General features: G+C 32.8%; 1 protein-coding gene across 1 annotated transcript; it reads right to left on the reverse strand.

Moving 5' to 3' along the window:
• Positions 1 to 477: 477 nt before the first annotated feature.
• Positions 478 to 24,412, reverse strand: LOC128170188 (VWFA and cache domain-containing protein 1-like). Its single transcript, XM_052836122.1, has 24 exons — positions 24,255 to 24,412; positions 23,207 to 23,434; positions 22,662 to 22,724; positions 22,279 to 22,434; positions 21,979 to 22,187; positions 20,533 to 20,677; positions 19,805 to 20,012; positions 19,363 to 19,494; positions 18,368 to 18,447; positions 17,893 to 18,031; positions 17,423 to 17,700; positions 16,870 to 16,980; positions 16,600 to 16,774; positions 16,315 to 16,451; positions 15,854 to 16,029; positions 5,330 to 5,437; positions 5,115 to 5,231; positions 4,332 to 4,428; positions 3,890 to 3,985; positions 3,520 to 3,660; positions 2,724 to 2,827; positions 1,873 to 1,998; positions 1,669 to 1,784; positions 478 to 1,507 (listed from the first exon to the last, which is right to left on the reverse strand). The coding sequence occupies exons 2-24, from the start codon at positions 23,342 to 23,344 to the stop codon at positions 1,197 to 1,199; spliced, it is 3,363 nt and encodes a 1,120-aa protein (XP_052692082.1). The 5' UTR covers positions 23,345 to 23,434; positions 24,255 to 24,412; the 3' UTR covers positions 478 to 1,196.
• Between the last annotated feature and the right edge of the window lie 1,727 nt (positions 24,413 to 26,139).

Consider the following 26,139-nt stretch of genomic DNA (forward strand, 5'->3'; position numbering starts at 1 on the left):
CGACAGACAACGGACAAATTGTGATCAGAAAAGGTCACTTGAGTCTTTGGCTCAGGTGAGCCAAAAAAAAAGTTGCCCCTTTTTATGTCCTTGTTTTTTTTTTGTGGTTTTTTTACCGTGACCTTAAAATTTTAACCTTTGATCTTGACATGTTTAAAAATATAAAATCTAAGCAATATATGCAACAGGTTGCAGACTTGTATATAGGTGTAGAAGTCCTCTCCCCTTTTTACATGAATGGATTGTAGGTGTCACCTTGACCGTAACCATATAACCTTGTCTTTTGACCCTGGCTTCTTTTTAAAAATGTATTACAAGAACATGAACATAGAGCAGATTTGTTTGGCCAAAAGAATATTATCACAAGTTATCATTTGGGTTAGATATTAATGGTTTAATGGTTCATTTCCTATCAGGAAAATTGGTTGATTAATGTTTTTTGTGCAACAGTTTTATTGAAAATATATTGTTAAGCTATTGGAATAAATTGGTTTATTCATATATCAATAAACATGCGTAATATTAATACAATTTAACAACGTCTATACAACATGTATCTTACAATTTTAAGGATTGTTCATGATGTACAATAACAAGTTGAAAAGTAAAAAATTAAAATTTAAAAGTTACTCTAGTATAAAATATAATTCAAATGTTGATGCCAAATAGAAGTTCAACGATACACACGTTGGGGACGTTGTGGGTATGTTCTAACATATAATGATTCTTATATCATATCGATTATAGTTAGTTATTTTCTCATTGAACATCATCGTCTGTCTCAGATATTACATTAAATATAACAGTTTATGGTTAAGTTCGTTATAACACAAATTAAATGGTATTTGTTATTATGTACATAACGTTAGGTCAAAAATGCATGTGAATACACAGTGGTGCTAGTACAACTGTGGATTGTTCACGGAGGGTTTGTGAATGTGAATGCTTTCTCTTTAGACTCAACAATGGAATACAAGTCAAATAAGTTTTGTTTGTAACCCGCATACTTTGTCACCTAAAAGATTTAAATCAAGTTCAAAAAAAATCCCTACTACAGCTTTCGGGATGGCTTGACATGTATACCATGCAAAATACAATGGTGATACCTTATTATTATTACCACATAACTGTTAATATAATGATCTCATTAGATGGAATACAAATGTAAAGAGAGTTCACTCATATATGACCAGCCTCTAACTGGCATTTGTGTTAACGCTTTCCTCGGACGTAACGCTTAACGTGGACGTGTAGCAGTTTGGAGCAGTGTTGTAGTCAATACAATCTGACATCGGCTTGTTGAAAATAGTGACTTCGTGGGTTGCGTCAAGGTATGTGTCGTCGTGTCCACCTGTCTTCTTTTTTCGAATGATGCAAACGACAATAATTATCAGAATCACAACCACTACCGCACCCCCTGATGCACTTGCATATATAACTACATTGGACACATCATCACACGGTGGATTCTTGCATTTAGGCGGCCCACAGTTCTTTCTACTGCACACTAGAAATATTTCCGAAAACAATGGTTTTAGCTATTTAGCTATTATATGAATTTATTATATTTATGACCTTTTACAATGTATATATCTCTATACGGTTATTGGTGGTTATAAACAACTTAACATTTGCTTGTTGATACTCAAAAGATTTGTAGGTCCATACCATCCTTCAGACACTGCTGGGATGGGCATATTTCCTTCAGATCACAGAATCCATTGACCAGGTTCCCATTTTTATCACTCTTACACCAGGAACAGCCTGATGTACGGAAACACTCCCTGATGCAAAACATAAACAATATTAAGATGTTTTAAATTTACAGAAAAAAAATATAAAAATAAAAAAAAGAAAAAGAAATTTGATTGCCTTTCAGTTTTTCGACATGCGCAGTCGGTAGGAAAGCACGTTGGTAGATTCCTAGTTTTATCTTCCTCAGGTGTACTAACTGACCTCAGGGTTGGTAACTGAGAACTACACGGGACAAAGCCGCTCCTTGGAAAGTCAACAAATGGTAAAAATAAACTACTTTTTACTCTTTATCATAATTGTATTCATCTCAACACATTATCTCACTTTCAATTCATCACCATGAAAAAAATATATCAACTAAACTATAATTTCAGGCAATCGGTGATTGCTATCCAATTTATAATTAACGTATTTTTTTTCAGGTAATACAAGAGAATGAGAATATACATAATATCCTATTATCACAAGATGCTACAATATGATACTTAATATAATATTTATAACATATGCTTAGAGTATATGAATATGCTGCAACAACATATTTTATTCACATATGTACCTAGATATTTAAAATGACTTATAACATTATATAAATAGTGCCTGTTTGGGAGGGTAACAGTTGAAATTGACACCCCGAGAAAACCATTGTCAACCTCCACGACAATGGTTTTCTCGGGGTGTCAATTTCAACTGTTACCCTCCCAAACAGGCACTATTTATTTTGTTATACTGAATGTCTTAATTTTAAAGAAAATATCACTGCTTTTAGATAGGAATAACGTGAATTCTAAGGCGAACCGTGCGCGCATGATTTTCGCGCATGTAACAATTCGTAATGTTAATCGTTGCTAGGTGCGTTGCTTACGCTGAGGATAATAGAACAGATTATGAACTGCGTCTAAACCAATCAGATTTCAGTATTTAACATGAAAGTATAACAATCTAATTTAATACTAAAGTACGCTTACGTTATGTTGTATTCATTCCTGCATTCGTTGAAAGAAAGCTCTTTGTAACACAGGCAAGAACATTTTTCCGTACCACACGGTATAGAACTAGGGGACACGTAGTACTATTAAATATACAAAACACTTTTTCATAGACAAACATTAATTATCATATCAGGACCTAGACCAGAATAGTCTGATTACAATGCATTGACAAACGTCGATTATTGGAATAAATGAGACGCAAATCAGTACTTTATCTCTAGCCCTACTCATACGACCTCTAAAGGTACCGATATTATATTATGCAGTTAATTTCATCTTTTAAACATATGAGATTACAGTTAACTCAGGGTGTTAACCGACATACTAATTTCCTTTCAAACATAATACATTTTGCTGGGAAGACAACAGAGAAAATGTTTGTCCCCAAGACAGCAATCTATCTCAAGTTTTTGGGTAGTTCAAAAAATGTTTGTAAAAAGTTGTTTTGTTAGGGTATCTCGCTTGTCATGTTTCAAGTTTACTGTGCACACGGTCATCGTCTTTAAAATAAGCATTGGTCCTATTATGTATTTAGCAAGGAATAATTTTTTTACCATTATAACACAGTATTCATAAAAATGTTCCCCTAATACTATTCTACAGATATATATACATGTAAGAAATATGCTTTTAATCTCAAGAACAGAGTCGGGTACATGACCGCAGAGCATGACACGGGGAATGCTCTTATGCGACACAAACGGGTTTTTTATAATGATTTATATCAGAACAATAATCACTATTTTCTAAGAGAAGACGTAGTTTAGCGTACCTCTGAGTCACAACATTTGTCCTCATCGTTCGGACTTCTCTTTTTTAGTATAAGGAACACGTTTGAGCCAGACACCGGACGTAGTTCATATCCATTCTCTGAATCGATTATTCCACCAAGATCAGCTCCCTCTAGTTCCACCTTTAATAACAATGCATTTAATTGTAATGTTAGCCAAACAAGTATCTCTTTTATATTTTGATGTTGTTCCGTATACATGTTTTACTTTTACTCTATGGGTGATCTGTACATTTTGTTCCCCGTGTCTCTTCGTAGTTGTCTATACATTATTTCTTTTTCAATAAAAGATCCTTTCCCTTTTAGAAAATACTTAGCTGTCCATTAATGTCTTTTTATTGACATTTCTTACCCTGTATGTGAACTGTTCCTTTTTGTTCCCCGTGTCTCTACACGGTTGTTTGTACATTGTTCCTTTATGTCTCAGCGAACGTGAAATCTTTCCTTCCTGAAAAAAGAACATGTATGTAGAATTTTTTCGTAAATAACCTAAGCATATCAAGTCGAGCTCGACCCTTTGGTCATCAATAGTAAAATGGTACATAAAGAGCTTCAATAGCGAAAACACAGAACTTAGGTACATGTATAAATCGGCTAAATAGTTTACAAAGCAAAGGCCAAAGTTTATACATCTAGAACTAAAAACTTTGATTAAATTTCATTAACAATTAGATATATGTATATAAACACATTTCGATCGTAAAAAGGACGCTATTTTGTTATATCATCTTTTTTAACATATTAAAAAAAGATGTAATATGCAGGCATATTTTTTATTAAACTTGTATACATACTAGGTGTGTTATGTGAATCTGCCCTTCTATCGGGGATGTCGTTTCTATATAATAAGGGTGCATCACAAGGAACCCACTGTTGTCGATCAGGATACAACTCAATACAAAATGAATAAAATACACCACTTAGTGTTTTGGTGACTTTTGGAGCATCATTCCAAAAGGATGTCACATTTTAAAAACAACTTACTCGTAACGAACATTAATTAAATGGTATGTCGAATGCAAATCTTAAAAAAAAAAGACTTCAATATTGACAGAACAGCTTTGACTGAGCCATATGTTTGTAACAATGTAAAAAAAATTAAGCTTCCGGGATAATTGATCTAAATATTTTTTTTATACCCCAGTCACACATTCACGGATTAAATGCCAGATTAGCTACGGAAGCGATCCGGAATCATTCGTGGCGATATGTATTGACCCGTTGCTTTTCCGTCTGTTATCGTATCCAAACGTAGCAATACTTGTATAGCTGCGAGAATTTTTGAACATGTTCAAAATTCCACTATGGATGAAACCACTTCCTTAGAAAAACTTATTAAATCGTTTTAGAACGTAGAAGTCCGTTTTAATTCCGTATAAATCCGTAGTAATTCGTACCGGTATGTATCAATTTGTATCCATTCCGTAGTGCATCCGTACTAACTCCGTATCATTAGATTTTCCGGTGTCAACCATGGAAAATATTCCGTAGTAGAACCGTGGAGTTGATCCGTGAATGTGTTACTGGGGCATTAAAAAGAATACTTTTTCTGATAGTGAAACGAATACATTACTAACCTGTATCTGGTCCTATCAGCACATATTGGATATATGTCCTCTAGCATCTGATTGAAAAAATAAATTGAGAAGTCTGTACCTATCACAGCTTCGACTTTCCCTCCAGTATTTGTACCACTACAGCAAACAACAGCAGTTAATATATATGCCTTTAAAAACAATCTGAACAAAACGAAATCAGATGTTCTTAAGTCAATAGATAGTGTAGAATTTACCCTTTTAATATTGATCTTGTAAGAGAGATAATTTTCCCTGACCCCCAAGAATCTTCATAGGGGGCCGACACTACATTTATTGTCTTCTGCGCAATAGTTCTATGGTACCTAACGAAGAGAAAATTAAGTGAGCATACAATCCATTGGGCCTATATAGATTAAACTCAAATGATATATTGAAATATAAAAGTACAAGTATTATTTAAGTTGCAGTTATTGTGAAATATTTTAACTATTGTAAAATTTAAAAAAGTTTAGTAGCAATGATATCATTCAAATACTTCTTGTCATAATTGATTACAAACGCAATTTAATGCGCATTTTAACATATTTCAAATTGTGTAAAAATACATGTGGTATTAAATGATTCATTTTGTTTTTTATATTGTTAAAGAGAACGTTTATGCATATATTCACAAAGTGTGCATGCCTTTTAAATTACTTCTCATATTGATTTCTATGAATTTCAAGTAACTTCTTATTATATATGAATAAAACACAGACTTCAATGTATACACAATCTATATACAGTTAATTGGACAATAATCAAAATTTTGAAGAAAAAAACATTCGTGGAATATTTTTATTTAATTATACAATCAAATTGATTTTATTTTAAAGAATATCTTACTTTTAAATCTTTAGGTACAAGATGCGGTTGTTATACATTGAATACCTTAAATGTGACATCTTCTGTCAACTTAAAAGGTTTATCACCTACTTTTCAACTGAATAATTACCATGGTCCTAGCCCTGAAATCAATGTCTGAGCTAGTTTTTGACACCTGGTAAATAACACTGTGCCGGATAATTATGCCAGTGCCAAGGTGGCATTTTTGCGCCCGCTTAAGGCGCATTTCTCTAAAATTTCATTTATGTCATATGATAGACCATAGCCTAGAGAGTTAATAACCACCTTTGACTCAGGTATATCTCACCTGACAGGTGAGATATTTACCTTTAAACATAAATATCCCATAGGAAAAAAAAATTCCCCTAGGAGAAATCATGTTCCTGTGGGAATTTTACAAAATCCTATAGGATAAAGACATTTCCTACAGGATTTTTAAGTTATCCTGTAGGAAATATTTCTCCTGTAGGAAAATATTAAATCCTATAGGAAGTTTAAAAAAAATAATTTCCTATAGGATATTAAAATATTCCTGTAGGAAAATAATTTCCTCTAGGAATTTTATTTTCTCCTAAGGGATTTTTTTTCTCCCATAGGAAAAATATTATCCTGTAGGAGTAAATTCTCCCTTAGGAAATTAAAAATTCCTATAGGAATTATTATACTAGCCAACGATGTACATGGTTAATTTATACATCCTTAGCATGACTTAGTCCTAAATTGGACAATTTATATATATCATTGAAGTTTTTGTCTAAATGTAGTCTGTAGTGTTGCAATAAAAAAGTATGCTGGCAATTAAATAAAGAAGACAATATTTCTAAAGGAAAACACTTTTTTTTAATCCTAAAAGAAACTGGGTCAATTATGCAATGTTCAACTACAGCATACCCATAGTCAGATACTAGTAGTTAGTCCGAAATATCTTACATTTTCCTGGCTTTTTTATTTCAATAGTCAGGAATACCTGGAAAGTAAATTTCAACTTCGTCAAAAAGGCCAGGTAAACAACAGATATTTCGGAATTACTCATAGTGTCTGAGATTTTCTGTCCATCAAGATGATGAACCCATGATATTATGAGAATGAACTACGAAACCAAGTTTCTCCAATCCTTCAAGCAAAGTTTGCAAATTATTCAGTACACAGCAGCACACAGGTGTCTTACATTTACAATACCAAAGATCCAAAATACTTACAGCAAATGAGTTATATTTGGCGATGTTTAGAGAACTGATTCACGACATCGAAAATTAAATTCTCGGAAAATCATCAACACGAGAAACAATTTACAAATGCATGATTCAGTCCAAACAGTGTGTCAGAGGATTGCATCGTGTTTGTTTCAGATCGTTCTTTCCAGACTAATAATAACGTAACAGTAAGCGCTTAAAAGACTACGACAGGTGTTGACTAAAATCCGAACATTTAATTGGGGGAGCTAATGCACGATACTATCTGTTTTGCTGTTATTTCGTTTTTTAAAATATCATAATAATCAATCAACAAATTGTCACGAGCAGCGGCGTTCGTCGTCTTCATAATGAAAAACAGTTGTTTTTTTTTTTTCAATTTTATTTAATTTTTTTTTTTTCATAAATCACATGTGCCGTTTATTAGAATACAATTGCAGTGTATTCATTGTTCAGGGCTGGAGCAGCAAAATGCGATTATGAACTCTGTTGTATACACAAACGTGAAGAGGGAGTCATACTTGGTTAGCGTATGTTGACAATTAACCTGGTATTTTACACATTGGGTATATCTTAGCAATAACTGCACTCGTGCAATTCTGTTATTTGATCAGGTGTAAAATTTTCTCTTACTTTTTAGCAAGAGGTTACAACTTTAAAACACTGTTTTACGTACTTTCCACTCTAGTGTAAGTGCATGTATTTATACCAAAGTTAAAAGGAAAGAGGAAAACCCCAATGAAAATATTTAAAGCCCCCCCCCCCCCATTCCAAATCGCCAGCGCCCCCCCCCCCCCAATCCAAATCTCCAGCTACCATGGCTACTGGGGTGTGTTTGAGTTTTAATTGAATTAAGTACTAGAAACCAGAGTTTAGATCGATAACATATCCAATAAATATGATTGTTGGCTCACCTTTCATGGAATATATATTTTTCACTGAAAATGCTACAAATCATCCAATTTATTAAAAATTTATGGTAAATTTTTAGTATTGATGATCATATTCAAAAATGTGTGAGAACTGACTCAAGGAAACTAATTGCCATAGGTTTTATGATACTATATGTGAAAGATTTTTAACCATATTTAAACTGCACTTTATGAAAATCAAAAGATACAGGGAGGGTATTCATGCAAGGGTATTTCTTTGTGATGTGATGCTTTTATCATAATGATATCATGAAGATACTTGCAGTATTGCAGGTTTCTTATTAGAGGAGACTCAACGGCAATTGACCTCTTAACGATTATTAATTAAAAATGTTTTACTGAAGGAAAGCCTCATGAATCTGTGTTTATATATACTAGTGAAGTGGAGATGGTGGGTTCACTTAAATGGTTATATTTTTTCTTAAACCTCAATGAAATTGGCATTATGGTGTTTACTTTTTCTTAGAACTGCATATGCTTTCTTATTCTATTCAAAATTCCCTTTTATAGGATGTTAGTGTAAGATAAAGGTAGCAAGGGTCAGTTTTGGATTATTTATACATGTTAATGACTGTATTTGGTGAAGTATAAGTGTTGCTAAAAGTCATGAAATAGTTTTTAATGATTATAATTAGTTAGAGAGATGTCTTCTGTTGAAATTGGTATGCAACATATGGGTCCCTAATGACTAATATTAAGTTCATGAGAATCCTGCAAGTACCGGAAAAATTTTCATCTTGCAGCTATGACTGTTGTGTTGGCTTTACACAGTGACATTGCAATTAAATTACAGACAAGGGGTAAAATATAACATGAAACATTTCATTTGAAGGGGAATAGTCAATGTTTTTACATTTTTACAGGAATTTACGCTTTCTTGATATAACTGATTGTAATAAAAATGACTTTTGAATAATTAAAAGTGGTCATTATTATCCTGAAAACCTTACAGAAACAGTTTAATTATTACAAGGTGATTGGTTCAGCCGGGAATGGGGGTGTTACTAAATCAGAATTAAATTAACTTTTTTATTTTTCAATTAAGTATGATCAAATTTAAAAATTTCTACTTTAAATTACACAACCTAGCTTTCTGATTGTAAAGTGTTTTTGTGAGAAATAAACTTCCAGACTAAATGTCAAAGGTGGCAGTGGATATTTATAGTTTTGTGAAAGACCGGTCAAATTTTTGAAAAAGGGGGGGAGGGGGACCTGACATTTGAATGGTTACTTTAGGGGCATATATAGTCAGAATAATTATTGTTCAGTACAGTTCATTTATTCGCCCAAAACCATTTCAAACATATGGTACATGAAGAAAAAAATAACATTAAAACATACATGTAAATTGAAATTGCAATCATTTGTTGGGGAGTGGGGCACATGTCCATTGTTGATCAATATACCGGTATAATTACACTTTAGAATTGGTAGTTTTTTTATCAAATAGGGAAAGAAAATGCTACTGTAACAATGTTGTCAAAATTTTCACTTCTGGATTTGTGCTTGAAAAAGAGGATGCATGGGTCCCCTCAAATAATCGATAGGTTTTTGCATGGGTAGACAATATCCAGAGAACAGTTGCTTCTAGCAGTTGCTTGGGGCTTGTTCATGCCTGCCAGTGAAAAGGTAAAAAATGTAAAATTTTTAGAAAAAAAATTGAGATGGGGCTCTTCTAGTAAATGTAATCATATGGAAATCTTAAGAGTCAGGACTATGTTTACCTTTGCATGCAGAACAATTTTAACAAATTTTAACAACCCTGCCCCCCAACCCACATGTAAGAAATACACTACCCGGGCCACTACGTGTATATCTAATTGACATTTCTTTATTCAACAGAAAAAACTGTCACAGTGGTATTTAGAAAATTTACATACATTGTATCTCAATATGCATGTATGATGTATGTGATAAAATTATACCTGTATTAAAAAAGTACAACTAGTTCTAAATACTTGTATAGTTACATGTAGATTGCTTCAGACAACCCTTTATATTCTTTAATATATTATGAGGTGTAATTATATTTAAATTATCAAATACAACTTAACTGATCAAGAACTTCTAAAACCAGTAGTCACAAATTTCAATCTTCATATTAAAAAAATGAAGTACCTTAAATTGATTGGTATTAATACAACTAAAAAGATTGATAAAAAAAGCTAGCCACTATGTCATTGAATGTATTTTCCTTCTCCTTGACATTTACATGTATGTTTACTTAATGAATAAAACCATGCATAGTCATTATTTGAATTTCATTATCTAGTAATCCTACTGGTATGAATCAGGAATATCAATTTTATAAATCTGAGTGACAAGTATTCAGTTGATTGTGAAATTCTATTGTGATAATACATGTACATGTTCATCTACATGTACCATCCAAATTCACCAATAGCCTGTTACTGATTACCTGACATAATAGCAAATAGGAGGTTTTGTTTATTGCAAAAAGTATGTGTTTAATTATGATCTACAATTTTGTGTGACCCTAATAAAGCTAAAGATACATGCAAATCTTAGTTAATTATAGCTGATCAAGTTTATAGACTTTTGAAAATTTAACTTGGTCAGTTTAGTATTATATATAAATAATTAGATTATGAAAATATTAATAATTTTAAGAAATAACCTCATCACTACAAATTAATGCATTGTATGATAGCATATACATGTTTCAAAGATGACAAAAAAATATCATGGTTTTTAAATTTCTGTAAGCTCTGTTTTTTTTTTTTGGAAAAGCCATTAAGAAGCCTTAATTGGAGCAAAATTGAATTATTGTCGCCCTGTACAAAATTGCTCGGCCATATATATTCCTTATAAGTGAAATATTTCTCCTGACAAAAATTAATGATATTCACAAATCTTATCTATCATAAAAGTTTAAGTTACAGGCAGACTTATTATACTAACAGGTTTTTGCAGTAAAATAAATCTCTAAAAAATACAGCTCATATTGCTTTAAATAGTCTAATATTCTAATAATCTAAGATTTTCTATCATTGAAAAGTGGACCTAGGTGAAATTAACGTGCAGAATTTGGCGTTTGTACCTTTATTATATCTAAATAATTAGAGTAAACAAGTTAAAAAAAATCCGTAGACCCTTCCCAAATGAAGGAAAATGCAGCAAAAAAATAGCTCCATGTGCGTTTTAATAATTTTACATTTGTCTTTCAATACTGTGTTTGATTGAATAATTTAATTAGTAGCCCTGGTTGTTTTTGTTTCGTAGATGAGAGTGGGCTTGCCTGAGATAAGCCAAGGAGACACACTGTGTATACCTCATTAGTACCTATTGTTCTTTCACAGACCTTGCAATTAACTAAGAATTCTTAAGTGTCTTTGTAACGGGCACGTTCTGTGTATACCAATTAACCACCCTATTGTTCTCCTAATGCTACAATCAACAGAGCAAAGGTACATACACACGACTCGTGAGAACAGGTGTCCGATCGAGCAGTGCACACGTGAAAGCAGGAACGAAGTAATCGAAGGGGGGGGGGGGTCTGCCATTACTCTGGATGTCAAACAACACCCTTTTGTAAAAAAAGAATGATTTATACACTTCTATTGAATTAATTGTTGTACATATATAAACGGAAAAAAGAGAAAGTGACCACCTTCTTCCAATTTTAATTTACTACATGTAAGTCACAATCACATTCTTGCAGTGTGCGTACCATAATTATGTCATCATCACCAATTTATTTATCAGGCACGTAGCATGGGGGGGGGGCACTTTTTCTCGCAGCAAAGATTTTGTTAAAATTGAATTATCATGGAGTTGCCCCCCGCCCCCTCCCCCACTTTTTTTTGGGAGTATGTTAATCATTGAATATACATGTAGGTAGACTACGCGCTACCGCCCCCCCCCCTCCCCCACGGATTAAGATTTTCGTGATTTTGGGTAGTTTATAATGGACTTCTAGCTTTTGATATCTCAGGCATGAAAAGGGCGACGCATTCTAGACTTGCATTCATAATGGATATTAAAATATATGCACACTTGGACCTTTTCATATAATCTTGATTTGTGAACAAATCCAAACGGCTCTGATCAGTAAGCATATCACTTCTGAATTGGGGATTGGGATTTAAGGTGGAATAACACATCGTCATAAAATGGCTGACCTCTGATCAAAACGACATGTTGTTTTATTAAAAGGATTTTATCGACGGCAACATGTAACCTACTTCACAGCCGAGTGGATAAAGTGTCGGGCTTGTGATTCGTACATACCGAGTTCGAATCCCGCAGCTAGGGGCTTTTGTTGTTACTTACTGAATTGATTTTTTAAGATATTCCTTTTTTTATCCCCAATTTGCAAATTTTTCGCTTATTTGACATATGTATAGTTTATTTATCATTATATCTTTCATAATCAAAGAATTTAAAGTTAATTCGAAAGACTTTTTCAAGGTGTGTTATTCCACCTTAAGGCAATGGGGGTTGGAAGTAGATTTAAATATTAAAATAATTTTGTACTTGGTACAAGTATGCGATTGAAATTAATTCCAGTGTTTATTTAGTTGAACTTCTTCTCCTTTTGGTCACCCTCTTGATATAGGGACTATAAAAAGAGCGATATTTGAATGGTTGAACGACATGTTATGTTGATCATCTATTGTATGGCCTTCGTCGGATTTTTTCTGCAAAGATGTATCGCTGTTGACCAGTGCACCCATTTCCTCTAAAAAATAATTCGGCACTCAGAGCCATTATTTAATTAATTTATGTCTTTTTAATTGTTGGATCTCACAAAATATTCATACAAGTATAGGCACGTACTCGTAGCATCGTTATTGAAAATCGGGGCAGACTCATCCAGAAAATCTTAACAAGCAAAAAGAATACAGAATATATGCATGCATTTCCAGTCAAATTCGGTTTAACCCCCCCCCTAAAATTTACCGCCCGGGTATGAATACATGTACCTTCCGACGCCCCTGGGTAATTAAACGAGAAACGATTATAAAATGATAAATCATAACTGATGAGTATAAAAATAGGTAAGGGGATTTTAAAATCTGCTAGTTAAAAAAACCCAACAACATTCATTTTTTCAATAATCAGTTAATGGTCCTTTATGATATCATTCAAATATCTAATTACATGTGCCATAATAAAGTGCGCCGTAGCGCATATGGTAGCGCGTGCGCCTACGGACCCAAGGGTCGTAGGTTCGGTTCTCATTGCCGGCGTTGATTTTTCTCCAAATTTTCCTTCGGTATAATGCCACAAAAATCATAATTATATCAATCCAGCAATGCCTAGTAACAGTTCCCAATTCTCGGCTCGATACAAATTTGACAAATAAATTCAAGCATGCATTGAAATATGTAGTATACACAGCCTTCCGTTGATATATATATATATATAGATATATATATATAAATATATACACATGAGGGTTGTTAGTTCGCAGACAAGTTCTTTATCTAAATCATGCAAAGTAAAAATCGCTTAATCTTTTGGAAAAAAAAAATAAAGTGTGAAAAAATTCGTGTGATTTTTTGCAGACTTTTTTTTTTTCATTTGGTAGTCAGTTCATAAAACATACTTCATCCTGTACACAGTAATTTTGCCGTAAATTACTTTGTCCACGAACTTCTCTAACAATCCTCGTATAGATATACACGTGTTGAAATTAAATTGTCACACGCCTCGGATCGGCTTTGTTTCTTTGCTTCACCTCTGTATATAAGTAATTTTTTTCAGCCATGATATCTTTTTTTTTCACTTCAAACATTTTATATTCAAAGTAATATATTTATTATCGGTTCTGAGCATTCTATTATCTATTTTCACATCGTAACACTCTAATGAAAAGCAAAAATCCATCAAGTAATTAAGTACCCCCCCCCCCACACACACACACACCCTTTCCCCGATAATTCAACATAATTATACCGATATTTATACCTTAATATTGCCGCGGACGCCATGTAACAACCTCCTGCTAAAGTCAATTAGAACTAAATATTGGTTTTACTATAAAGATGTATGAAGCATTACACACTCTGGTACTGCATGTAACGTTATAATGCTATTTTAAAGCACCCCCCCCCCCCCCCCCCCCGATCTACCCCTAATCCATCGTGTTCATAATTATAGATGTAAAATTGATAATATTACGGTGTTCATATGGACAAAGAAAGTAACTCTTCAGATTTTCAAGTTTTTTGAATGGCATTATTCTTATAGTACACCACAGATCGACTGTTCTAACCGAAACGTTTGTGCCCCGATTTGTCTGTAATAATAAATTATTACATCCGGTTTTCAACTCGGGCAAACTTGTGTTGCTAAGTTTGTATTTCTGTCCAGTTTTAAAGGTAATTCAACTGATTGCAACTCAGTTGCACTTAAAATCTAAAATACATCTTTTTGTTCTTTATTGATTGCTAGATGAAAAATAGATACTTATAGTAAAAATAGCGAGATTTATTTGTGGTCCGAATTTTCTCGAATTACAGTGTCGGAGAGCTGTCTAATAGATTTAATGTGTAATCTCAAGTTTATGATCGCATATAGATCTATCGTAATTTTATGTCTTATTTAATAAGATTATATAATGTTGGTATATACAAACAATACTTTTGTTTTTAAACAGTTAATTATTTGTCAATTTTATATACAACCTGTCAGTTTTTGAAGAGTTGTGCACTAAGCAGGACAAGGATCGTGTTTAATTCAGATATTACTTCTTAATATGATTTACCTACAAAATTTCTATAATATTTTAGGCACACTAAAGAGACAGTGCATACCTTTTTGTGCTGACTGTCACACTTGTCATAAGAAAAAGAGATGTTTTTGGAAGACAATGCCACCATCAATGGATTTTTCTTCAATGCAGGTTGGAGAAAATCTAGAGACATTGAACTAATGCAAACATTTATAAGTCAGTCTCGAGTAACTTATCATTGAGAATCTGATTTATGTGCTTGAATTAGTTTAGTTAACACCACCTTAAATTGTCAGCATTGTGAGTATTTTAATTGAAAGGCAAAATATTAATAATTTTTCCTTTAAACAAATGGTGTAAATACCCTATATCATTATAAATCTCATGGCATCGTCTTTATAAAAAAATAAATAATTGCCACATCAAAATGAAATTTGGAAATAATATATTTGTTGAAGATTTTTGTGAATTATAGAGGCTAATATATCTTGTAGAGTAAAACAGCCTGACAAATATATCAATAATTAATGTTTTATAAAAAGTCCCATGGGAGTTTTCTTTTCCTATAGGAGTACAGAAAAATGTTACTGTGGCCAACTAATTCCTGTAGGAGAGAAAAAAATCCTAGAGGAAATATTAAAGAGGATTTTTTTCCTACAGGAAATTATAATATCCTATAGGATTTCTGTTTCCCATGGGAGATTTTCTTTATCCTATAGGATTTTTTCTTCCCATAGGAAATATAAATATCCCACAGGAGGAAAATTTCCTACAGGAAAACTTTGAGATCCTGTAGGAATTGTCTTTATCCTATAGGATTTTGTAAAATTCCCACAGGAACATGATTTCTCCTAGGGGAATTTTTTTTTTCCTATGGGATATTTATGTTTAAAGGTGAATATCTCACCTGTCAGGTGAGATACACCTGAGTCAAAGGTGGTTATTAACTCTCTAGGCTATGGTCTATCATTTGACATAAATGAAATTTTTGAGAAATGCGCCTTAAGCGGGCGCAAAAATGCCACCTTGGCACTGGCATAATTATCCGGCACAGTGTTAAATACTTACCATGGTCTAAGTTTGTGATCGTAGTCGTCCGTCAGTCGTACTCCTGGGTACTGTCTTTGTACTCCGTCTTCCGTCATGACGTAACGCCACACTAAGTACGGAGCCTCTTCCTTTGACGTCGTCATCCACAACTTTTCCATGGGGTACGTTAGCCGTATGGATTTAATTGCTGATGTCTACAGAAGAGAATAAACAGAGGGTTAATCGAATTATAGCAACAAAGTATGAGCGACGAACGGCGAAGTACAAAACAAATAGCAACGCAAATGACACCTGACGTTAAAAATCTTGAGTGTTTATTTCCAGTGAGTAAGCATCAAAATAATACTTTGTTCCATTTAAGCCGAACTTCTTGATTTCTTAGATTATACATGTACACTTTAATTTCACCTTAAATGTTGGTAAATTGTTGCTTTATCCTACCTATTTGATTATATTACAAGATACTAGTATTTAATTACTTTTAAGCCTGGGTTTGTTGTGATGTCTCCAGATATATAGTCTTTCAACTGTTTGACCCTGACTCCCGTTTCCTTGACTCCGGTATATAAGGATGCCTCCTTGAAAGCGTCTGGTGTCAGCTTTACTGTGGTTTTGGCTAGCGGAGAAATTAACGTTAACAATTAAACAAAACAAAAATATTTGAATGAAAATTAAATTTTACAGTTTTAGCAATAATTTTTTTTCTAGTTAGCTCATATCAGCCAAAAACAAAGATCAGTCAATAGAAAAGAAGATGAACAGACCTTGTGTGGCATATCTACTAAAATGCCTACAGAATGGAGCCGGCCACCGGTTCAAATCCCAGCGATGGTAAACAAAGTCCCCGGAGATGGGATTATTTAAGTTTTCTATATCACTCACGGTGTTGTCTTTTTCCATCACAATACAAAGTGAAAAATTGCTTCCTGGTGCAACTATCTTCAAAAAATAAGGTATATTATATGTAGAAATATAAATTTCCTTTTTGATTCACAAATGAAGAAATAAGCATAGACAAAGAGACAGACAAATACCGCAGTCCAGTAGAAAACAGCTTTCATGGTACGCTTGGAGTCGCCGTCTAGATATTTTTGTCCTCTAGTTTCTAGGATATCTGTATCTAAAGGTTTTTGTCCCTTTGACCCCCTGTAGAGATATATATATCCTGATCTTATTTTTTACGAAGTCACAAGCACCTAATGGCTCATATGAAATAAGTGAAGATTGCATCGGCTTATTAAATTGAATGTAAAATGTTTGTTATGTTTTGTTTCTTAAATCAAACTTTAACATCATAAAAAACTGGTAAAGAGACCGAAACTATCATGTTCTAAAAATGATATGCAAGTCAAAACATATTTCGATAAACATGCTAAATATTTCAGCTTAATCATAATCAAAAATCAAAATCATTTTTAAATGATTTTGCATGTTTTGGACCTTCAATACGAAGTTGTTGTATGACAATAATGTTTTATGCAAAATTGAAAAATGATTTCAAGAAAATTAAATACATTTACATTTATAAACTTTATATTTTCTTTAAAAGACATTTTACATTCTTTAACTTTAACTGAAACAAACTTTCTTTTTCATGGAATCAATGACCTCAGACACATCACCGGAAGTCTCAAAATTGTTGATGTTATTTATGTCCTGTTCTTGTGCTATGACGTCACGGGGATCCGGAAGTAGAGGATGAACCAATGTCCGTCCCTCGCCATCAATGATGAATGCATAGATAAACTCTCCGTGTTTGAGATATAAAATCTCAGCCACTAATTTGCTTATCAAAATATCCGCGCACACAACCCCATGAAAACCTCCATTTAAAGCAAACGGCAGACAACCTGTGATGACTGATTCTATTTAAAAAAAAAGTTTTACAGCACCTTTGTTTTCAGATAAACCTTTTTAAACCAATGGTATTTGTTCTGATAAAAAAAAAACACCGAATGAATTTGCAATCGAGTAAACGTTTGAAAACAGATAACATTAATATTACGTTTCTTACTGGTTTCTCAAAAAGTTTTCTTATATCATTAGCACAAGCTCACCATTGGTGAAGAAGTCTTTGTAAGGTTGTGTGTAGGTCGGGGACGGTGATTTGGGTACACTATCGTATTTGTAGTAGGTTCCCATGACCTTTCGCAGGGAGGAGGTCTTAAGGTCTGTAATGAACTCATATTGTCCTCTCTATAAGTGACCAATAATAACCCTTTTATGGCATCTTCTGTTCAGACACTTAGATTTGCTTATCATAATTCGTATCTAAATACAGTCAACATTGTTTATTTGTGTAAGACATTTACATTAAAAGGATCAATAACCACAACATTTGCTTCGTCATTCATTCCTCATTTGTACAGGTTATGAATAATTAATGTGATGAGGTGGTTTTTCAAAATATATGTTTATTAATGTATTGCTTTTTATTTTCTCTTTCAATATCTTCTTTATTGTCTTTCAAACTAATGATCTCTAAAGACTATCAGTACGTGCTTACTTTTACCATATTAAATTTTAACTTACCTTAACATGTCCGTATGAATTGTTGTTCAAAGTCTGTTCTGCCATGTTTCGTAACAGTTGTTTCTCGTTGCTATTTATTCCTAAACAATATTGTGACAGTATGAAAAGTTAAAAACAGTCTTAGATTTACATTTGATCAGAAGTTTAACTTGTGTCAGAACTTAGGAAATCCCGATAGGTTAAAAAAGCCCTAGTACATTGATATCAAATTATTTTGTTTCAGGCATATTTATTGTTATCAATTACTGGTACCTTACATCGATTTCCTGCTTGCTTTTTTAGCGGTGTCAAACCTATTTGGTTTTCAGTTATATGAATAAAGTATATCTATATGGTATTTTTATATACCTCAAAATAGTTGTAAATGGAAATGTCTACTACTAAACAGTCAACTGACTGCAAGGACATCAATGAGTTTAATTCATTTCATTGTATTCGGAAGCATTGTTTTAATTAATTAATATTTAAACCGAGTATGATTTTCACTAAATAAATACTACACTGTTTTAACATGAATGTCCCATTTGAAACATTATTTGGGGGAGAAAAACTATATAAAGCCTACAAAATTTAAAAGTTTTTTGTAAAAGATAAAAGAACTCAAATAAAAGATTTTAATTGGTTGCTCAGGTTTTAATAAGTTTGCCGGTATTGTTTTGCATAGGACAATTCAAAACAACCGTATAAATATATTTGCTGAATAATATCAAGGTAAAAGAAATTTGCAAAGTTTAACAAGTTCTTATAACACAGGAAATTTGTATTTACCTACATTCGTTTTTAAGGCTTAAATCATAGGATCTGTTAGATATAAAATGTTAAGGGGACAATTTCCTACATTTGTATCTAGCATCTCAAATTAAAACGTTTCAATTCATATTGAAACATACAGCTTTAACAGCTGAAACTGTCCTAGATACATTGTGAACAATACATTTCACTTGAATGTCTTTACCTAACAGAGCACTGTGGACTGCCTGCAATCATATACCTACCTGTGCCTATACCATATGTGTTGATTACGACATTGTTATTTAGCGCCTCGTTTTCATCTCGTATTACTTCTAGAGGGTTTTCTTCAGTGCCACTGTTATCTCTACCATCACTTACAAACAAAAGGATCTGATCTAAAACAAGAGATTGGTTGATAATACTGTTGGACAAACAAATAAGAAAAAAGGCTGAACGTTAATTGTATCAATATAAATGATTAGGCGATATATATACAATAGTAGCTCATAACTCAAGGTTAAAACAGAGAGCATGTTTTAAAAATCACTTTGTCTTATGAATATGTTTATGTCACGGGCAGCAATAGGAATTCTTTAAAATGCATCATGCTGAAAAAAATATAAGGTCAGATTTCATTAGGACAAATAAGGGATTTTAAAGATACTCAGATCCTTTTCTGGAGTGTTATTTAAAACCTGTACTAACCTCGGTCCTTTGCTTCTACACTAGAATTTCCCTTAAGTAAGGCAAACGCTTTTCGGAGGGCGACACCATAGTCGGCTCCCTCTTGAGCTTGTTGGGAGTTGAGAAAGTCTCTGAAACTCTTCTTGGTTGTACTAGTCACGGGGACAACTTGATTACCATAGCATCCTCCTAAAGTACTCGCTTCGTCATTAAAAACAACCAGACCAAACTGTCAAAACATACAACTACTCGTTAGGTTTTGTGCAAATCTCCCCCTACCAATCAATGGTAAAAAGAATGATATCAAAACGATAACCAAGGTTATTTACAGACAAGAAAATCTGAATGTGTTTTCTTTTACTGAATAATAGTTTAATATCTACAAATGCGCATTTAAAACTCTGAATAAAACCAATCAATACACACCCTATCTTTTACACCCAACGTTTCCGTAACTTTTACAGACAAGAAAATCTGAATATGTATTTTTTTCACTAAATAATAATTTGATATCTACAAATGTGCATTCAAAACTCTGAATATACCCATCGATCTAAAGTAATGAACCATGCTATAAAAAATACACACCCTATCTTTTACACCCAACGTTTCCGTAACTTTTACAGGCAAGAACATCTGAATGTGTTTTCTTTTACTGAATAATAATTTAATATCTACAATTGTGCACTTAAAGCTCTGAATATAACCCATCGATCTAAAGTAATAAACCATGCTATAAAAATACACACCCTATCTTTTACACCCAACGTTTCCATAACTGTTAGGGCAGCATGTTTAGCCTCGAAGAGTTTATCTCCCCTCATTGAGGCGGAAGTTTCCAGAACCACAACGACATCTCGTGGGATTGTCGCTGTACTTGACACAAAGTAGGGCCTACAAGTGTTAGTAATTAAAAAATTAAAATAATTTAAAATAATTCTATGTTTATTCTATCAAGTTTGATTATTTTTTGACAGGAAATCGTTTAGCGGTCAAACCGTCCCTCAGTAAATGATTCACAATGTTTAATTATTCTTTATATCTATTGGATCAATAACGTCAAACATATTAACTATGACAGTCATACCTTGACTTTTAAAACGATAGATAAAATCCGTTTTAAGATAAAATGATTAATGATTAGATAAAGTAAATATTATGAAATCTTCAAATATAATGAACAATGAATGCTAATATGTCTAACAGTGCGTTGTGGAGTGTAAATTTTTATTTGAATCCATAACAGTGTGACCAGTATTTGGACTCTTTACGGGAATCATAGTTTATTTATATTCTATAGTCATTCTGAAATGTTTTTGAATGCCATAGTTCTAAATTTTTTGTAGTATTTCTACGCATGCATTTTTGAAAAGAAATTTATCCAAATGTATTGAACCAATGATTTTCAAACAAAAGATTTGACATACGAATGGATGCAAATATATTTCACAGAGATTTGTTTGAGAAATTCTTGTGATTTATGGGAGTTTTCTTACAAATTCAAAACAGCTACGACTTCTAATAACGTTTTACAAATATTCTGATGTTGTGTAGCTTTGACTATTTGGTTTATTAAATTTTTATAGTACTTTGCTGATCTAATTGATTTGCTGTTTGTTTTTTCGTGCGTGGTGCTATTACAAGTATATTGAGACAAGATTCACCAATGTTTAAAGACTGGTAACAAATTCTATAAAGAGTCTAGTCATAAAACACAAAAAGTAAATATACATTATTTACTTTTAACTTAGAATTATAAAGTGTTATTAAGACCTTATTTTTGCTTTGATCTTCATACAAGGATAAACTTTAACAATTACAAGTTTACAACATTTTAGGAGTCGTATGTGTTTTAAACTTATATTACTTTTAAAACCGATATTCAGTTGAAAAAAATATCAGCATTAGCAGACCATTAGGAGTAATATACTGACATACTTTAGTGTTTTCCACACAGACCAGCACTGAATATTTCCTTTACATTGACATGAGATATCCAATTACTATATTTTCAAAAGTTTGATTTTTTTTTTTTTGCTCATGTATTATGAATCATGCATAAAGGCTGACTTTGAAGTTTGCATAATACAGGTATATCAAGGCACAGCGCTATTATAAATACATGTGATCTTCGGGAATCAGATTCTTTGATACATACCTGTTTATCGTAACATAATATGCATTTAATCTTGTACCTAAACCGTGGATCGTATGAGTCACAGTCTCTCAGTCTGGTGGAAGGATAGTTGATGAATAGACCGGTCTTAAGTCCAATGTACTGGAACTGTAGATGTTTCACATTCAAGTTAGCTTTCATTGCATCCAATACTTTCGTGGTTGGGAATTTGATGTCATCTCCACTCACATAGCTAGGTCTAATGTAACAAAACGTCTCTTCAGACACCTAAATGAAATGCGTACATCAAAGCAATTCAAATAAAAATGTTTTTAACATGCAAAACAAAATTTGAGTAAAATAATAGCGACATCCTTACGTGAGTTCTGAAGCGGACGTTTTCCTGGTACTCGCCATCTACACAGCAGTCCTGTGGGACATTAGCAGACGACAGCTGGTCTCCCTCTACAGCTTCCTTTAGCTTCGTTAAAGCATTGTCCACTTCTTTCATTCGTCCAGCAATTTTTTCAGCAATCTTAAACATCGTTCAAATTCTGCGATTATTTTGCTTCGTTAATTTGAAATTTAAATTGTGCTTATTTCCTCTTCGGACAAATAATTCAAAAATATCCAGATATGTCATAATATACCTTATAATGATAATTCTACTTGTAATATGTTCATGTACTTATAAAGAACAAGCAAATGCTTCAGATTCTTTTTAAGTGATATTGAGCTAGACAAGAAATGGAGTGTTTGTACCTCTTTAACTAGCCTATCCCCATCAGGTTTCGTCTCCAGGTACCGCAACTTGTTGTACTCATTCTGGTGGCAGACAAATAAGTATATAAGTTACAAGTCTTGTATTGTCTTTTACCAATGGATTTGCTTTCGGGTTTATATTACATTGTATCTGTATTGCATCATTTTCAAAGCAATTTCTCTCTTTTTTCGTGCAACAGCCATGCAGATTGGTGTAATTAATTGTTGTAACAAAGAAGGAGAAAAATCTAAAGTACTTTTCAGTTTCATTGAAACATAGAGAACACAGGTCAATATTATTTGTATACATTCTTCTCTTTAATCTGTATAGAGATCCCCTCAAATTTTGAAACTGATAGTATGTAAACATCACTTTAAAGGTCCATTTTAAGCACCATAATTGTTCAATGGTTCTTTCATTATGTATATTGTTTTTTTTAAATGTCTACGGTAGCCACAATTTGTGATTGTAAAACTCTGCATAATCCTATCATATGTTTTAAACTTAAACATATTAAAGGAAATGTTTTTAAAAGTAATTGTACCTGTAGAAAAGACCATCCGACAGAATCCGCCACTTTATTTAACTCTCTGGCCAGAATGTCCCCGTTGATCTCCTGAGCATTCTGTGGAATCACGTGTTTCACCACAAATAGACACGCTAATATGTAACGGACATTCATCGTTTGTCCCTGTCATTTATCTCATCGTTTTAGTTGTCATCAAACATCAAAACGGAGCATCATCCTTGCAGACGAAAACCTGTTTTCTTTCTACAAAGCAGGAGAATAGAATTCTATTTAAAATCCAAACTTTTTATCACGGGCTTACACTGATCATTATGCACACGAAAAATATGAGAGCGATTAAACATTTTTCAGACTTTTAAATTTTAAAGAATAGTCTTATCACTTTGCTTATTTAAAATTAGTTTATCAACAAGGTTTTATTTATAATGTTTTGTACACCCCGTTGACGGGACTCTAGTTCTTTATAATGAAAGAGCTAGAGTCATAAAAGAATATGCTATACAGCTTAAACAACATTTTTGTCATATTATGTAATGTTACATTTCGTGTTTATGAAAAAAGCATAAGTCGTTTGAATAAAAATGTATTCCACATGCTTGGTTTTTTTAGTGTTAAATGAGGCAGTAGTCTCATACATGAGGAATTTATGATATATTGTAATAAACGCATCAAACGACTGAAAGATATTTTACAAGGACGTGTAATTGAAAGATTCTCTTGAATACTTTTTGATTTGGTAAGCTTGAGTTTAAATGCACGGTCTAGCTATTTCGTGGTGGAAAATTTTACCAATAAAATTGTTCTGTCACCGGCATCAAAAGCTTGATGTTAGTCAACATTAAAGAAACAAACAATACTGCAAATAAAATCATGTGGTTCTAAAATATAAAAAAACAATTATGTAGATGCTCTCTGATTCTGAATACAATTAAAATGTTTGATGAAAAAATTACATAACAGCAAAAAACAGAAAACATGAAATGGTTATCAAAGTTTTTTTCTAGCTTGATAATTCAAAGCAAACGTTTATTCATAAAATAATATTTAAAAGCAATATACGTACCTGTAGACTGAATCACTAAATATTCCTTTAACCTTTTTCTAAAGTTACCAACAACATGCAATTAAGACCTGAATGCTTCAGTTCCACATATTAATCTGAAGTTTAAAACTCTTTTTTCTGGGTCAAGCGTGAAGATTTTACAACCCGGAAGAAATTTTATGTATATTTTTATCCTTTGTGGGACTTTGTATATTTTCACGTTATTTTCTCATTAATGTATTATTGAATATAATAGAATTTGGTCATTGTATTAATATGATTATTGTTTTAGTTCATTTGATCATTGGAATAGAGTTGGTGTTTTCTTCAGAGGCAAGCTACTAACAAACAACTTGTTGGAACAAGAATATAATGAACCTCGATAATAATCATCTTTATGCAAGTTCTATGGTCGATACAACGACCCTGTCAGCAATTACAATATTTTATTAAGACACATGTTGACTGACGTGTTTCAAACTTGTTAGACCATTATTTATACAGTGGACTGACTACGGTTTCCTCCGTTTTTCAAGACCTTGAAAATGAGCACACGGCGGGTGCGACCGGTCGGCAGGAGATGCTTACTCCTCCTACGCACCTGATTCCACCTCAAATGTAATGGAGGTCCGTGTTTGCTCAAGGTTTGTATTTTGACCATCGCAACAAATCAAACCATACAACATAAACGTGACCTAGAATCATACAGCATGTCCCTATTTTGACATTATCCCGATTTTGAAATGTACCTTGATCAGGACATGCCATATTGTAACAAGAAGCGCACGGCGGGTGTGACCGGTCAGCAGAGGATGCTTTCTCTTCCTAGGCACCTGATCCTACCTCTATCTTTCTAGAGGTCCTTGTTGCTCTGCTTTGAATTTGCATTTCTCTTAATGGATGTTTGAGATGTTATTTTGAGTTTGTTATCGCCATTTTTTATACAATAACTAAAAGTATAACTTTTAAATCGTCTTAAAACAATGATTGGAATAATGTATACTGTCACCATGGTTGGTGCATCTATGGATAGAAAAAAAGTACAAAGCTTGCTTCAGGTACATTGTACAAAGCCTGATCTTGTATTACCTGGAGGCAATGGGTAGGTTAGAATTTTTGAAGCAGTTTCCGTTAGGTAAATACTTGCTTTAATTTATCATTTCTTAATTGTTAATGCACCTGTGGATAAATGTGTTAAAGCAATATTTAGATACAGAACCTGATCTGTTAAAGGATGTTAAATGGTGTTTTTTTATTATTTAAAAAACATCAGACTTGCATGTTTGGTGGTATAAAGAACATATTGTCTTAAACTTGTTCCAGTTACAAAGAATGGCTCATGGACATAAACAAATAGATACAATTTTTCCTCCATTATATAGACATAACTTTCGCAAAAGAAATGCATTGCTTGGGATATGATATTGATCCCAAAGTGAGTTCGTCTTCTAGTAGGTTTTACAAACCGAAACCTGATATTGATAGTAGAATTCTTTAAACAAAATAAAGCTCATACTTGCATTGATAATATATAGCATAAAACAAGACTCAAAACAGGCTACACACATATTTTCCCGATGCTTTGTCGGATTTTCATATTTTCAGATAACCCTGAGTGACCACGGTCCTTCCTCAATCAAAATTGCTACTAGTATATTGATGCACTTCTGGTTTTTTAATCATGCATTATTTAATACCAGTTGCAGTGGTTGAAGAATTTAATCAAGCTTTTAATAAAGTAAAAACTTTCAAAAATACCAGATGGTATATTACATATATGTCCAGTGTATTTTTATATCTATTAAGTTTTATTTTTTTTTTTTTATTATTCATTCTATCTTAGCTTCCTTAAAATGAGGATTAAACAAATGTTACAATTTCTCGTGTAGGTATATACATGTATATA

The sequence above is a fragment of the Crassostrea angulata genome, chromosome 1, assembly GCF_025612915.1.
Source record: "Crassostrea angulata isolate pt1a10 chromosome 1, ASM2561291v2, whole genome shotgun sequence".
NCBI classification, from domain to species: domain Eukaryota; kingdom Metazoa; phylum Mollusca; class Bivalvia; order Ostreida; family Ostreidae; genus Magallana; species Magallana angulata.